Here is a 14,848-nt window from a genome sequence, read left to right on the forward strand (position 1 = left end):
CCAAATGGGGTCATGATTTGACCTGTATCAATCATTACACATATCAACAACAAATAACCACCTCCTGTGAAGCCAAGTGGCAGTGTATAGGCATAGTTTTTGGAAGCATTATTGGTGTTGAATTTGTCATGGTGTATCATATCATTATTACTGCACAATTTATTTTCAAGGTTTTACCTGACGTGCAAAGTTTTGAAACAATGGCATATGATCGTCATTGTAAATCCCATTTCCGCTACAACGTCAAGGTTTTTGGACTGCAATTGCAATCACAACAACCGTATTTCTCCACATTTTTCTACTACAACAAGAATCGCAAAGAAAACGCACAGCCATAGTGGAAAACCTCACTAACAAGTGTGATCAACTTCTCAAAAATCAAAGTCTAATTGGCCAGTGTAAGGGTTACCCTTTATTTTGCAGAAAAGGGAATTGATTTAAAAAATAAATAAAAATAAAAGAAAGAAAAGAAAAACAAACAGAAGAAGCAAGAAGAAGAAGAAGAAAACACGAATAGCAGTAGCAGCAGAAATGAGGAACAAGAAATGAGTAATTTGAAGGAAAAAAAGTGTAACTAAAATGAAGGAGAAGGGCGTAATCTTACCAATTGATGAATTGGCTTGGCACGAACGCTGGGTGAAGAAAGCATAAACCCTGAGAATGAGAATGAGAATGAGAATGAAAAGAAGAAGTTTATAGAGTAAATGAAGTGAAATATGGGAATTTGTTTGAAATTAAATTCGCTTCATTATTTAAATTAATTAAGCAAACCTTTGTAAAAAAAGCTGTCGTAATTAAAATGAAAACTTTAATTCCAACATTTTCTTATTTAATGTGATTTAGTACATGAAAGTATGTTTACATTTCCTAAAACATTTTATTAGTTCCTGGTTTTTTATTTTTTGAGAAACTTGTTTGATTTTATTAATAGTTAGTACTGGTTGATATTAATAAACAAGTTCATTTATAATATATTTTTGAAGCTTTCCTTCAACCAAATGATTTTTAAACCGTTAGTTTGAGACTTATATCTTTCTATATGTATTTATATATATTTGCATTTTATCAATAAAATATTACGCATTGCATGCAATTTTAAAGTATATTTGGAATTACACAGTTCAAAAACCTCTTTTCATAAAAAATATATTTCTAAATTATACAATTTAAAAACATTTTCGAGACTGTATATAACATTTTATTTTAAGTTCATCCATAACCACATAAAAGTGGATGATGCGATAATTTGGTCTTTTACCCAAGGGCTATTTCTTTATTTACCCCTTATTTTCTTCCTGCACTCCATACCCTAATTTAAATGACTTAAACACCCTTAATGTAAATGACAAAATTATTTTTGTCTTGTTCGGTCTTCTTCATAGTCTGAAGCAAAACATTATCATATTGTACAATAGGGATATTTTTGGTATTTTGAAACGTATGGGAGTGAAAAAAGAAAATATGGAGGTGCAAGAAAACATAACCCTCACTAGGTGCACATTAAAAATATGGAGTGTAGAAAGAAAACGCACAACGCTAATATATGTGTCCAATCTTAAGCTAGCTCACCCATTTTTATCCGTAGGATGTCTTACTTCATCCATTTCGTTTTTACAAATTTTATTTCATTTTCCATGAAATATAAAAAATGGAAAATATGTTCTTTAACACCAATGCACCACTTGACGATCCATTTTAGTAGGGGTGGGCAAAAAATTTAATTTTCTTGATCCAATCCATTTTTGCTCCAATCCACTTCATTTATAATCCATTTTATTAAAAATCTAATCCATTTAAAATCCATTTAATGGATATGGATTCCAATCTAATTTACATTTTATATATCTTATGGATTGGATATTCATCTTATAAATCAAGATTTTTAAATATGGATAATCCAAAAAATCCAATCCAAATTTTCAATTTAAATTTTTAGTTGGGTTAGACTAAAGGTTGAGAGGAACTATACTAAATTCAGACTTGGATGGGCCTTGCTCGACGACCTATACGGATCGAACAGGCCCGACAACCATAAGAGGTTGGGCGGGCCTAAAGATATGAACGAGATAGGCGGGCCCGACAAACCAAACGAGTCGATCAGGCCCAATGACCTGATGAGTCACGCGGACCCGAAAACCCGAACGGACCAGGCAGAACCAATGACGAAAACAGGTCAGGCAGCCCAAAAACTCGAACGAGTCAGGCAGGCCCAAAAACCTGAACAGGCCTGACAACCTGAACGGGCCCGAAGACCCGGATGGGCCGGACGACCTGGCGACCCGGACGGGCACGACGACCCGGATGGGCCTGACGACCCAGACGGCCTTACAACCCGGATGGGCACGACGACACGAACGGGCCGGATGACCCGAATGGGCCCGACGATCCAGACGGACATGACAACTTGGACGACCCTGACGGGCCTGGCGACCCGGATGAGCCTGACGACCTACACGGGCCTTACGACCCGGATGACACGATGACACGAACGAGCCCTACGACCCGGACGGGCCCTACGACCCGGATGGGCCCGACGACTCAGACGGGCCTGATGACCTTGACGTACCTGACGACCTTGACGTACCTGACGACCCAGACGGCCCCACGATTCGAACGTGCCGACTACCCGATTGGGCCCGACTATTTGGACCTGTCCGTTCGGGTCGTCTGGCCCGTCTGGGTCGTTGGTCCCATTCGGGTCGTTTGGCTCGTTCGCGTTGTCGAGCCTGTTTGTGTTTTTGGGCCCATTCGGATTGTCCGGCCCGTTCGGGTTGTCGAGCCCGTTCGGGTCATCGGGTCGGTCTTGATCGTCCGGGTTGTCGGGTCCGTCTGGATCGTCGATCTCATCCGAGTCATTCGGGCCTTAATGACACAAGTTTTAAGAAATTCAATTTAAATTTCTTTTATTAAAAATGGATTCTGGATTTTAAACTTGATCCAAATATTTGGATTGGATTTAAATCTTGATCCAAATATTTGGATCAGGATTCTAAAAAAATCCAAACTACTTTTGCTAAAAAAATGGATTTGGGTCAAAAATCTAATCCAATTATTTGGATATAAAATGGATGTGGATTGGATCATTAAATATCCAATCCATGCCCACCCCTACATTTTAGGAATATTTTAGTCATTACAAAGTGAATTTTTTGTATTAATATAAAAAAAAAATTGAAGAATAAAATAATAAATACAAAATAGATGTAAAATTTGGTTAGATATCAACTTATCGGTGTCCATAAAAAATTGGTCTTCCATCATCGTTACATTGTGTAACATGAATGCAAGAAACTTCTTTAGAAAGTGGTTTGAAGCCATTAAATCAATTTCAAAAATTAAAAGCTAATTAAAGTTCATTAGTAAAATAGTTCTTAAAGTTATCTATCATCAATCAATTTAATGCTTAAAATTATAATGTCAATTAAAGTGAATCTTAAAATAAATAAAATGACCATATAGTTCTTAAAATTTTAAATTATTAATCAATTTAGTCCTTACAATTCAAAAATAAAAAAGTTGTCATTTATTATAGATGTTTGATTGTGTATATTTCATATTTTTAAATAGTTTTTGTGTATTTGATATATCTTTTGAATATACATTATACAAAATGACAAAATTAATTGATGATGTAAGGCCCTATTTTTTTATAACCCTTAATGAAAAGGGATGTCCCAAAATCTGATGGGCCAAAGAGTTGGCCCAAAGGATAAAGCTGGTTCGTAGTTGCCCTAACGCTTCCACTTTCTCATACTCACAGATTCAGCCGTCATCTCTTTTCCCCTCTCACAGAAAGCTCTGCTAGGGTTAGGTTTCTGCCATCTTCAAGCTAGTTCAAAGCTATTTCCTACTCCATGTAAGTACTCTTGCTAGCCCATACTTGTCTCCATTGTTCCTTTTCGTTTCTTTCAGTTTAGGGTTTCCAAGTAACCCATCTCGTGCTTTTGTTTTCCCTATCCTTTCAGCTTCTCTGTTCGTTCCTTGAGCTGCTATGTTCTCACGTTTGGCTGTCGAAGCCCTCTTATTCCCTTCCCAGGTAAGGGAAGCTAGAACCCTCTTAAATGTATGAGATGTTTGTGGTCGTTGGTGTTGGTCTTGCGTTTGATTGCATTTTTTAGCACTGTATGGATGTATAAAATGATTGGATCTTTGTTTGGTTTACTAAGTTGTCCGCTGCAGGAGAAAATATCTGTTAAACTCGCCTAAGCGGGCATGTCTCGCCTAGACGAGGTTAACAGGGGCTCGCCTAGGTATTTTGCCACGAAGGGTCGCCCAGGCGACCCACTGTGTCTTTTTGAGCGAGTGAGCATCTCACCCAGGCGAGAGGCGAGACCCCGCGTGTGCTTCTGCTCCATTTTTTCGAGCCCTCGCTTAGGCGAAGGAGGCTCGCCTGGGCGAGAACGTCTCGCCTGAACGAGACCCTCCAGCATGAGCGAGGTGCTGGGCGAGGCAGTGCGATGTTGGATTGTTTTCTTGGCTTTGTATGGATAATGCTTGCACTTACTACTGGTGCCACGGAAAGATATGTTTTTAGGTCTCGCATTTCAAATCCTCCTTTCTTTTTATTATTTAAGTATTTTTTTTCTCTGTTGATATATATCAACAGAGAAAAATGTGGAAAACAAGACAAAGATTCTTTACAATAACACTATAAACAAATGGAAAAGGGATGTAGCGCAGCTTGGTAGCGCGTTTGTTTTGGGTACAAAATGTCACGGGTTCAAATCCTGTCATCCCTATCCCTAACAATTACTTATTCTATGATATTCCGTATTCTATGATATTCCATATTCTATGAGATGAGCAATAAACCGGGAACCTGTGAAGACGAATTCCAATTGAACATACATACTGAATATCTATATGCAAAATGGATTTGGATCATATAATTTTATAAAAACAAAACGCTCTTAGTTCAGTTCGGCAGAACGCGGGTCTCTAAAACCCGATGTCGTAGGTTCAAATCCTACAGAGCGTGAGTCTAGTATTGTTCGCCTGATAATTACACTAAAATAATTGAACATTCAAAAGAAAGTCTGAATTTTATCCTTGTCGATGAGGATTAAACTAAATAAATAAGGAATCACACAAAAAAAAGACATCAATGAATCAAAGATCCAACTGATCACCTCGTCGGTATTGTAAATATGCAGTTACAAATAATCCAGCCAAAGTAATAGGAATTAAACCTAACACGATTCCAAATAGAAAAACTTCAATCATTTTTATTTGTTCGAAAAGTAAAAAGAAAGGTAATATAATATCTAGCCTTAAACATAAATCTGTATTGATCATAAATCTCAACAATCGAGAATTGTAAATTGACATAGTAAGGAATTCTAGAATGTCTTATACCAAAATTTACAATTCCTCTCAAAATTACAAATCAAATAAGTCGTATTTTACTAAGACCAATAAATAGAGACGAGGTTATAATTAAAACTGATAGTAAAAAACTGAAATAACTAGTGATAGTGGGTTTAGGATTTTGAGTATTGTGCCAAAAGTTTGAGATGAACGAGTATGATTGAGTGATGCAAGTCATAAATTATGAATAATGGGTTGACATGAATTTAGCATGAGATTGTAATGAAATGGTTGGTATTAAAGAGGCATGATAACAACATGATTTGGGAATCCTTGATGCATGGATAGTTTATGACGAGTTGAAATGAGTTGGGCCTGGAACATAAAAGGCTTTAAAGGTTGGTACAATTAACGCATACATGCATGGTGAATATTATTTTGACTGTGTGATTATGTTTATCTGTGTCAGTACATAATTCCTTGAGATCTCTAGGTGAGTCTATTCAAATGCAAAGCATTTCAATTTCTAAACATTGTTGAAATGCTCCATCTAAACACAAGATAAATGTTTAAATTTTAACTTTTTTTTTTCATAAATAAAAATTGATCCCTCACTTAACTATCCAAACATATTCCATTCGAAGGATTTGTTGTACTCTCGTAATTAAAAAAAATACATTTTATAATTGATCCTTTGTTATCAAAGGATTATCTGAAGTTAAGCAAGCTACAAGACCTTCAATGTTTAACTTTTAAATTTTTTTCTAAAAAAAAAAATTGGTCACTAACGATGTTAACCGACAGACATTTAGACTACTAGCATTCAATTAAAAGCTTTATGTCCAATATCAACTAAAACAAACTATGACTATGTTTTTTCTTTAAAAAAAGAGAACAAAAGCACACAGTAAAGACAACCACGTTACACAGGAAGAGCTTCTGTTAGTGACTCCGGAGCACCACTACTTCCGTTGAGCACAATCACATTACCATCGGAATCAGCATCCACTATAACAGAGTCACCCTCTTTAATCTCTCTAGCAAGCATCTTCTCGGCCATACTGTCCTCCAAAAGTCGCATGATGGCTCTTCTTAGAGGCCTAGCCCCATAACTAGGATTATATCCTTCCTCAACCACCCTCTCCCTAAATCTTTCTGTCACTGAGAGATCAATCTCTTTGGCCTTCAGTCTTTCAAACACCTCCTTCAACATTATATCAGCTATCTCCTTTACCTCCAGCTTTGTGAGTTGCCTGAAAACAATCATTTCGTCCAACCTATTCAAGAACTCTGGCCTAAAGTATTGTTTCAGCTCCTCAGTCACCAAGCTCTTGATTCGATTGTAACTGCTATCCTTCTCATCGTAATCGAGGTCAAATCCCATTTTACGTCCTCCTTTCTCAATCACACTGCTTCCAACATTTGATGTCATTATTAGAAGAGTGTTCTTGAAGTCCACAGTTCTCCCTTTGCTGTCGGTTAGTCTTCCATCTTCCAGAATCTGAAGCATCATGTTGAATACATCAGGATGTGCTTTCTCAATCTCATCAAATAGTACAACAGTGTAGGGACGACGCCGAACTGCCTCAGTCAGTTGACCACCTTCGGTGTAACCAACATATCCAGGGGGTGAACCAATGAGTTTAGAGACTGTGTGTCTTTCCATAAATTCACTCATGTCAAGCCTAATCATGGCTTCTTCAGAACCAAAATAGTATGCAGCCAATGCTTTGGCTAATTCAGACTTCCCCACACCAGTTGGACCGGAAAAGATGAAGCTGGCAATTGGTCGATTAGGATTCTTCAATCCCACCCTAGCTCGGCGGATGGCTCGGCTAATTGCTTTTACTGCTTCATCCTGACCTATGACTCGTGTGTGTAAAGTCTCTTCCATCTTTAGGAGGCGATCAGATTCGTCAGTTGAGACTTTCTCTACCGGAATACCAGTCCAGGAGGAGACAATATGTTGTATGTCAACTTCAGTCACCATGGGACCTCCATCTCCTGCCTCACTTTCTGCCTTGCTCATCTCCTTGCCTTTTTCTATAAGTGAGGATATCTGGGTCTTCAGATCCATTTCTTTATCTCGTAGCTCTCCAGCCTATTACAAAATTCATAAATCATCAGCACAATAATACACAATAATTTGAAAATATAATATAGTTGAACAAAGAACAAACCATTGAAAATATAATATAGTTGAACAAAGAACAAACCACTGCAATTTTAGAAATCACTTTACAATAATTTTACTGGGGAAAAGGGTACCCTCCGTTCGGAGTTTACATAAAATAACATTGTCTCGTTTGATTTGTTAGTTGACTACAAATTTTAGAAGTCAAATCTTGGGTTAAAAAGTATATTACCTTTTCAAAGTCTTGATTGCGAACGGCTTCATCTTTTTCTTTCACAATCTGTCTGAGCTCCTTGTCAAGCTCTCTTGCTTCTTCCGGTAACTAGAAGAATGCAAATGTAGCAAAATTAGCTCTGTAACATACAAAAGAACTCCTGGTTATGAGACAGGTAGATGAACTATATACCTGTGCATGTTGAAGCCGCACACGGGAACCTGCTTCATCAATTAAATCTATAGCTTTGTCGGGCAAAAATCGATCACTGCAAGAGATTCAATTATTCATAAGCTAGAAGATACTTATACTTAACATTTGAGAAACCAAAAGGATTTTAGTAAATTCATTCCAACGTACATTTAAATATAAATATAAATATTGTAATACATTTTAAAGAACCAGAGGGTTTAAATATGACAAACCTAATATACTGATGTGACAGCTGGGCAGCAGCTTCAAGTGCTTCATCTGTATATTGGAGCTTGTGATGAATCTCATACCGCTCCCTAAGCCCTTTCAGTATCTGTATGGTTTCATCAACCGTAGGCTCTGGCACCTTAACTGGCTGGAATCGCCTCTCCAGTGCTGGGTCCTTTTCAATGTGCTTCCTATATTCATCCAGCGTTGTGGCTCCAATACACTGCACAAAAAATTTCACACACCTCCTTACAATAGTTCCAAGTTCCACTAAGTGCATATAAGAACTTGAGCATTACAGTAAGTTTAGTATAATCAGTATAATCATAACCCGGTGCCTTCAAATTTCTACAAATACAATATTATTCTGAATTCTTATACTATTTAACCAAAATTTATCTGCTGATCACGCAAATGGAATTTTTTGAAGATAAAAAAATTCAAATACTAATTATTAAAAAGTCCACATTATTTAATTCAACTATACACCAAAAGCAAATGATCATCTATCAGAATTGCTAATTCATATATGAACTTACCAGATCTGTTAGATACAGTCAGTTTTTAACTACTTACAATTTAAAAAGAAATACTGAACAACCAAAAGACTAGGCATTTCTTTATCTAAAACATAGACTTGCAAATATAGCCTATGATTATTGAAGTCAGTAACACAGAATAGAACAAGTCATTTTATCCTTTAGTATTTATGTTTCAATGGCAACACACTCAATTGTTTCTCCCACCCGCTAAACAAATTACAGAAATTGATTTTCATGTCAAAATCAAAATGGCAGGTAGAAAAAATTACACACTAGGTATTCTTTTCTCCAAAACGTATATTTGCAAAAATAGCCTAAATATATGATTATTGACCAGCAGGTATCAAATCGAAATGCATTTTGAACATGATGCAAAAATATTACCTGTAGTTCACCTCTAGCAAGAGCAGGTTTTAGTATGTTTGCAGCATCAATTGCCCCCTCAGCTGCTCCAGCTCCAATTAGAGTGTGTACTTCATCAATAAAAAGTATTATCTCATCACTTTGTTTGATTTCCTCCATTAGTTTTTTCAATCTCTCCTCAAATTCTCCACGATATTTAGTTCCAGCTACCAGTAGACCCATATCAAGGGTTATAACCTAAATCATGCAGAACAAATGTTTCACATCATTCAGAACTCCCCAGAAGTATTTAAACACCCAAAATCAAGAACATTAGTCAGCACCAAATGATAAAAACTGAGGCATCGAATAAGACTATAGAAGTAAGAAAACTCTTCTGCAGTTAACATGTGAAATAAAAATTAAAGAAATAAGAAATTGTTTTAGAATGAATCACTTTACAAAGATTCAGCACGATAAACATGTTGATATACTTTACAACAGTATAGCATTGAAAATGAAATAGTAAATCTACTCGATTACAAACAAGATTTCATAGATCATAGGGATCAAATAATTACAACTAACCTTCTTTCCCTCTATGGTTTCAGGAACATCTCCATTTGCAATCCTCTGGGCAAGCCCTTCAGCAATAGCAGTCTTCCCAACCCCAGGTTCTCCAATAAGACAAGGATTATTTTTGGTACGGCGACCCAAGATTTGAGTGACACGCTCAATTTGTGGCTGCCTACCCACGACAGGATCCAATTTTCCCTATAATTTATGTTTTTTGAGAGGGAGAGGTCAATAAGAAAAGGTCATACCATAACACAGAATGAAAGCATGAAGAAAACTAGAAATTGGCAATTACCTCTTCGGCTAGCTTGGTCAGATTGGTGCCATACTCCTCCAAAGTTGGCATCTTAGTGTTATTACCACCTCCAGGGCCAACAGTAGCACCAACACTGTCAGCACCCTCACCCACCATACGAATAACCTGTAACATCCAGATCCAGTGAGAATACAAGAATGATTTTACACACAAATTAACCCGATATAAGTTAAATAAGTTAAGTTAGAGTACAATACTAACCTGAGCACGAATATTATTTGGATCAGCACCCAAATTTTCAAGAACGCGTGCTGCTACACCCTCACCCTCTCGAAGAAGACCAAGAAGCAAGTGCTCAGATCCAATATAATTGTGACCTAAAAATTGCAGATTAGAGTCCATTCAAAACTGAAACTAGTTCGGATCCTTTCCTTCTTCCCGTAAGAAGCTCTGTGATAGGGTGTTTCTAAGTTTGTTCTTTTATTATAAATAATTAAAATGTAGTTGACTCCACTGATAAAAGCACAGGAATAAATATAACCATACCAAATCACTTTTATCTTCTTTAGTAAAATAAATGGCAAAAGAAACCATAGAAAACTAGGGATAAATAAACAGATTGGAAAAACAAGATGAAAACTCTAGGCAATACAAATACTTTTATTGCAATTAAGTAATAATCATCACAAAAGAACAGACAAAGGAAAAACGGCATTTACCAAGTTGGCGAGCTTCCTCCAGTGAGAGTTCCAAAACACGTTTTGCACGGGGAGTAAATGGAATCTCAACAGCAACAAATCCACTACCCCTTCCAATTATCTTTTCCACTTCCACACGAGCATCCTTCAGGTTAATTCCCATTGACTTCAGCACCTTAGCAGCAATGCCCGTGCCTTCCCCAATAAGACCCAATAAAATTTGTTCAGTTCCAACAAAATTATGTCCCAGCCGTCTGGCTTCCTCCTGGGCTAGCATAATTACTTTGATTGCTTTCTCCGTGAAACGCTCGAACATGGCTTTAGGTACGCATCTTTTAGCCCTTTCACGACGGGAAGAAGTTGAAGTCAACATCTTGGAAGGAAAATTTTGTCGAGGTCTGGAAAGAAGATCCAAAGTGTTCAAAGTACGCAGTCCAGAGAAACTCGACATTCTTGATGCAGGCATTCGTATGGTAGCCATCATTTTGACAGATCTTCTTGATTTTCCTGATGCCTTATGCTGCCCCTGCCTCTGCCCACTAAGTAGGCCAGGCATGCCAATAGACTGAGCCAAAACCCTAGCCATTATTCCTATATTTTTGCCTACATTTATCAACAAAGCAAATCAGCTGACAGAAACATTTGCTGACAGAAAGATGCGCACTGGTTATCATTGGGAAATGAAATAAACCGAGGTGAAGAAACCAAGATAATGAAGTCCTAAATCAAAGAAAAAACATATTGAATAAGAAGAAAGGAGAAGAAAAACATTTGAGCAAACACATGGGGCGCTACTTGTTTAAAAAAAAATCAGCAAGCATCTAGAGCGCAAAAAAAAACAAACCATAAGGGAAGAAAAACTGAACGACAAAAGAAACCAGCAGTGACAGAAGTTGGCAGTTCCAAAACCTAATTGAACAAAGTTTTGCAGAAATAGAACGATAAACATAAAGAAAGGTGATAAACTCACCGTAAGCGAAAAGAATTGACTTGCAGACAGAGAAATACGAATAGAAGAGAAGGGGGAAAAGGGGAAATTTGGAAGATTAGAGAAGAAGATAGAGGAAGTTGATAGATATATAGAGAAGGCGTGGTAACAAGGGCAAAGAGGAAGGAAAAAAACACGAGATATTTGCAAGTGTTAACGCACCTTTAGCTAGACGGATCTTTTCTACGACGTCGTTTTGGTTTCTCGAATGCTCCCGTATCTATCGATATCTTTTGTTCTTTTGGTTGAATTTGGGTTGTGATTTATATATATTTATTTGTGTTTCAATAAAAATAAATTTGCAACTCACATGGTGGGTTTAGAGTTCAAATTTTAATTGGGCTGTGAATTAGAAACTTAACTACTTTGTGACCTTACGCACGGGTCTTTTTTTCTTCTGTTTTATATAAAATATAATATAATATTTATTATATTTAATTAAATAAATTTAAAAAATATATATTTAATAATTAAAAACACTAATAATAATATTATAAATAATTATAAATTATAAATTTTTTAAAAATTCAAAATTTATTTAATAAAATTATGTAGTACAATAACATTTTTTATAATTAAAAAAAATACTTATAATAATAACAATATTATTAATAATAATAATAATAATAATTTTTATGCTGAAATTATTAATATAAATATTAATATTAAGACTAATATGAACAACAATAATTTATAACTATATATAACAAAAGTACATATTTTTGTGTTCTCTTTTCATTTTTTAAATTTATCTTCTTAACTATTATTTTTAAATTGAAATAATCATTTTTATAAAAATATTATCTTTTAGTTTTATCATTTTATTAATTCTAGTAATTAATTTTTTATTTCAAATAATTATTTCAATATTCAGATAAATCATCAACAAAATAAATAAAAAGTGTAAGTAATTGAAATATACCCCTAATAAAAAAACAAAATGTGTGTCTAACTATTATTATTATAATAATAATAATAACTATTATGTCACTGTAATAATATAATAATAATACCACTATAGTAATATAATAATAATTATTATTATAATTGTAATATAATTATTATTATTATTATAAACAAATTAATTTTTAGTTCTTTTAATTTACTGATTTTAGTAATTATTTTTGAGTTCAAAAATTTAAATATAAATTCATAACAACAAGAATAAGTTTAAGCGTAATTAAGATATGATCCCATATTAAATAAAAGTAAGATGTGTATGTCATTATATTAATAATAATAATAATAATAATACCTCGTGATAAAAATAATAATAATAATAATACCTCGTGATAAAAATAATAATAATAATAATACAACAACAATATATATGTAAAAATATATCATCTTTAGTGTCCTCTTTTGTTTTATAATTTTATTCTATTAATTATTATTTTTTAAATTTAAAAAAAAATCATAATAAAAAAATTCTTATCAATTTTATTATTTTACTATTTTAGTAACTACGTATTTGAATTCAAATAATACTCAGATGTATACATAAAAAAAATAACACAATAAATAAAAAATTACAAGTAATTGAGATATGCTCTCATAAAAAACAAAAATAAAATGTGTGTTTAATAATAATAATAATAGTAATAATAATAATATCCCGTAATGATAAAAATACTAATACCAATAATAATAATAATAATAATATCGCATAGTGATAACAACATCGACCATTGCAATAATAATAATAATAGCACTATAGCAATACAATGATAATAATAATAATTATTATTATAAATGTAATATAATAATTATAATAAACAAATTATTTTTCAGTTCTATTAATTTACCAATTTTAGTAACTATTTTTGTAGTTCAAAGACTTAAAGATAAATCAACAACCAAATATGTAAATTGATACACATCTTTAATGTCATCTTTTTGTTTTTAAAATTTTTTCCTCATAATTATTATTTTTTAAATTAAAAATAAATTTTCATAATAAAAACATTATTTCCAATTTTATTATTTTTTACTTTTATAACTACTTATTTTAATTCAAATAATACTCATAGAAAAATAAACAATACAATAAATAAAATTTGCAAGTAATTGAGATATACTCCCGTAGTAAACAAAAGTAAGATGTGTGTCTAAGTATACTAATAATAATAATAATAATAATAATAATAATGACAATAGTAATAATAATATCACTATAGTAATATCCCATAGTGATAAAAATAATAATAACAATAATAATAATAATAATAATAATAATAATATCCCATAGTAATAATAATAACAACAAAAACAATAACAATAACAACAATAATAATAATAATAATAATAATAATATAATAATAATAATATCATTATAGTAATATAATAATTATTATTAAATGTAATATAATTATGATAATAAAAAAATATTTTTTAGTTTTATTAATTTACTAATTTGTGTAACTACTTTTTAAGTTTAAAGATTTAAAGATAAATCAACAAAAAAAAACAAATAAAAAATGCACGTAATTAAGATATGATCTCGTATTAAATAAAAGTAAGATGTGTGTCTCACTATATTACTACAAATAATAATAATAATAATAATAATAATAATAATAATAATAATACCGCAATAATAATATCCCGTGATAAAATAATAATAATAATAATAATAATAAGACAACTATATATATATATATATATAAATACACATATTTAGTGTCCTATTTTGCTTTTAAAATTTTATCCTATTAATTATTATTTTTAAAATTTAAATAAATTTTCATTATAAAAAATTGTCTTAAATTTTATTATTTTAGTACTTTTGTAACTACTTATTTGAATTCAAATAATACATATATGTATAAATAAACAAACACAATAAATAAAAAATTACAAATAATTGAGATATGCTCTCATAATAAACAAAAATAAAATGTGTGTTTAATAATAATAATAATAATAATAATAGTAATAATAATAATAATAATAATAATATAACTATAATAATATCCCACAGTGACAAAAATATTAATACCAATAGTAATAATAATAATAATATCACTATAATAATATCTCATAATAACAACAACAACAATAATAATAATAATAATACCACTATAGTAATATAATAATAATAATTATTATTATTATAAATGCAATATAATTATTATAATAAACAGATTATTTTTCAGTTATATTAGTTTACCAATTTAGTAACTACTTTTTCGGTTCAAATACTTAAAAGATAAATCAACAATAAAATAAATAAAGAATTGTAAGTATTTGAGATATAATCTCATATGAAATAAAAGTAGAATGAGTGACTACTAATAATAATAATATCGCTATAATATCACGTGATGAAAAAAATAATAATAATACATCGATTACGTATATATAAATTGATA

At 32.5% G+C, this 14,848-nt stretch overlaps 1 protein-coding gene and 1 non-coding gene across 2 annotated transcripts; one reads left to right on the top strand and one right to left on the bottom strand.

The window, feature by feature from the left end:
• The first annotated feature begins 4,665 nt into the window (after positions 1-4,665).
• On the top strand, positions 4,666-4,739 carry TRNAP-UGG (transfer RNA proline (anticodon UGG)). The gene has a single exon. It is a non-coding gene; the product is annotated as a tRNA-Pro (tRNA).
• A 1,361-nt stretch (positions 4,740-6,100) lies between these two features.
• LOC114174976 (chaperone protein ClpC, chloroplastic) lies at positions 6,101-11,617 on the bottom strand. Its single transcript, XM_028059712.2, has 10 exons — positions 11,460-11,617; positions 10,511-11,092; positions 10,053-10,168; positions 9,831-9,956; positions 9,548-9,733; positions 9,002-9,217; positions 8,081-8,298; positions 7,848-7,923; positions 7,674-7,763; positions 6,101-7,408 (listed from the first exon to the last, which is right to left on the bottom strand). Exons 2-10 carry the CDS (start codon positions 11,073-11,075, stop codon positions 6,230-6,232), a joined length of 2,772 nt encoding a protein of 923 aa, XP_027915513.1. The 5' UTR covers positions 11,076-11,092; positions 11,460-11,617; the 3' UTR covers positions 6,101-6,229.
• Between the last annotated feature and the right edge of the window lie 3,231 nt (positions 11,618-14,848).

Source organism: Vigna unguiculata, chromosome 3, assembly GCF_037176805.1.
Source record: "Vigna unguiculata cultivar grain cowpea cultivar isolate G323 ecotype 2 chromosome 3, ASM3717680v1, whole genome shotgun sequence".
Taxonomy (NCBI): domain Eukaryota; kingdom Viridiplantae; phylum Streptophyta; class Magnoliopsida; order Fabales; family Fabaceae; genus Vigna; species Vigna unguiculata.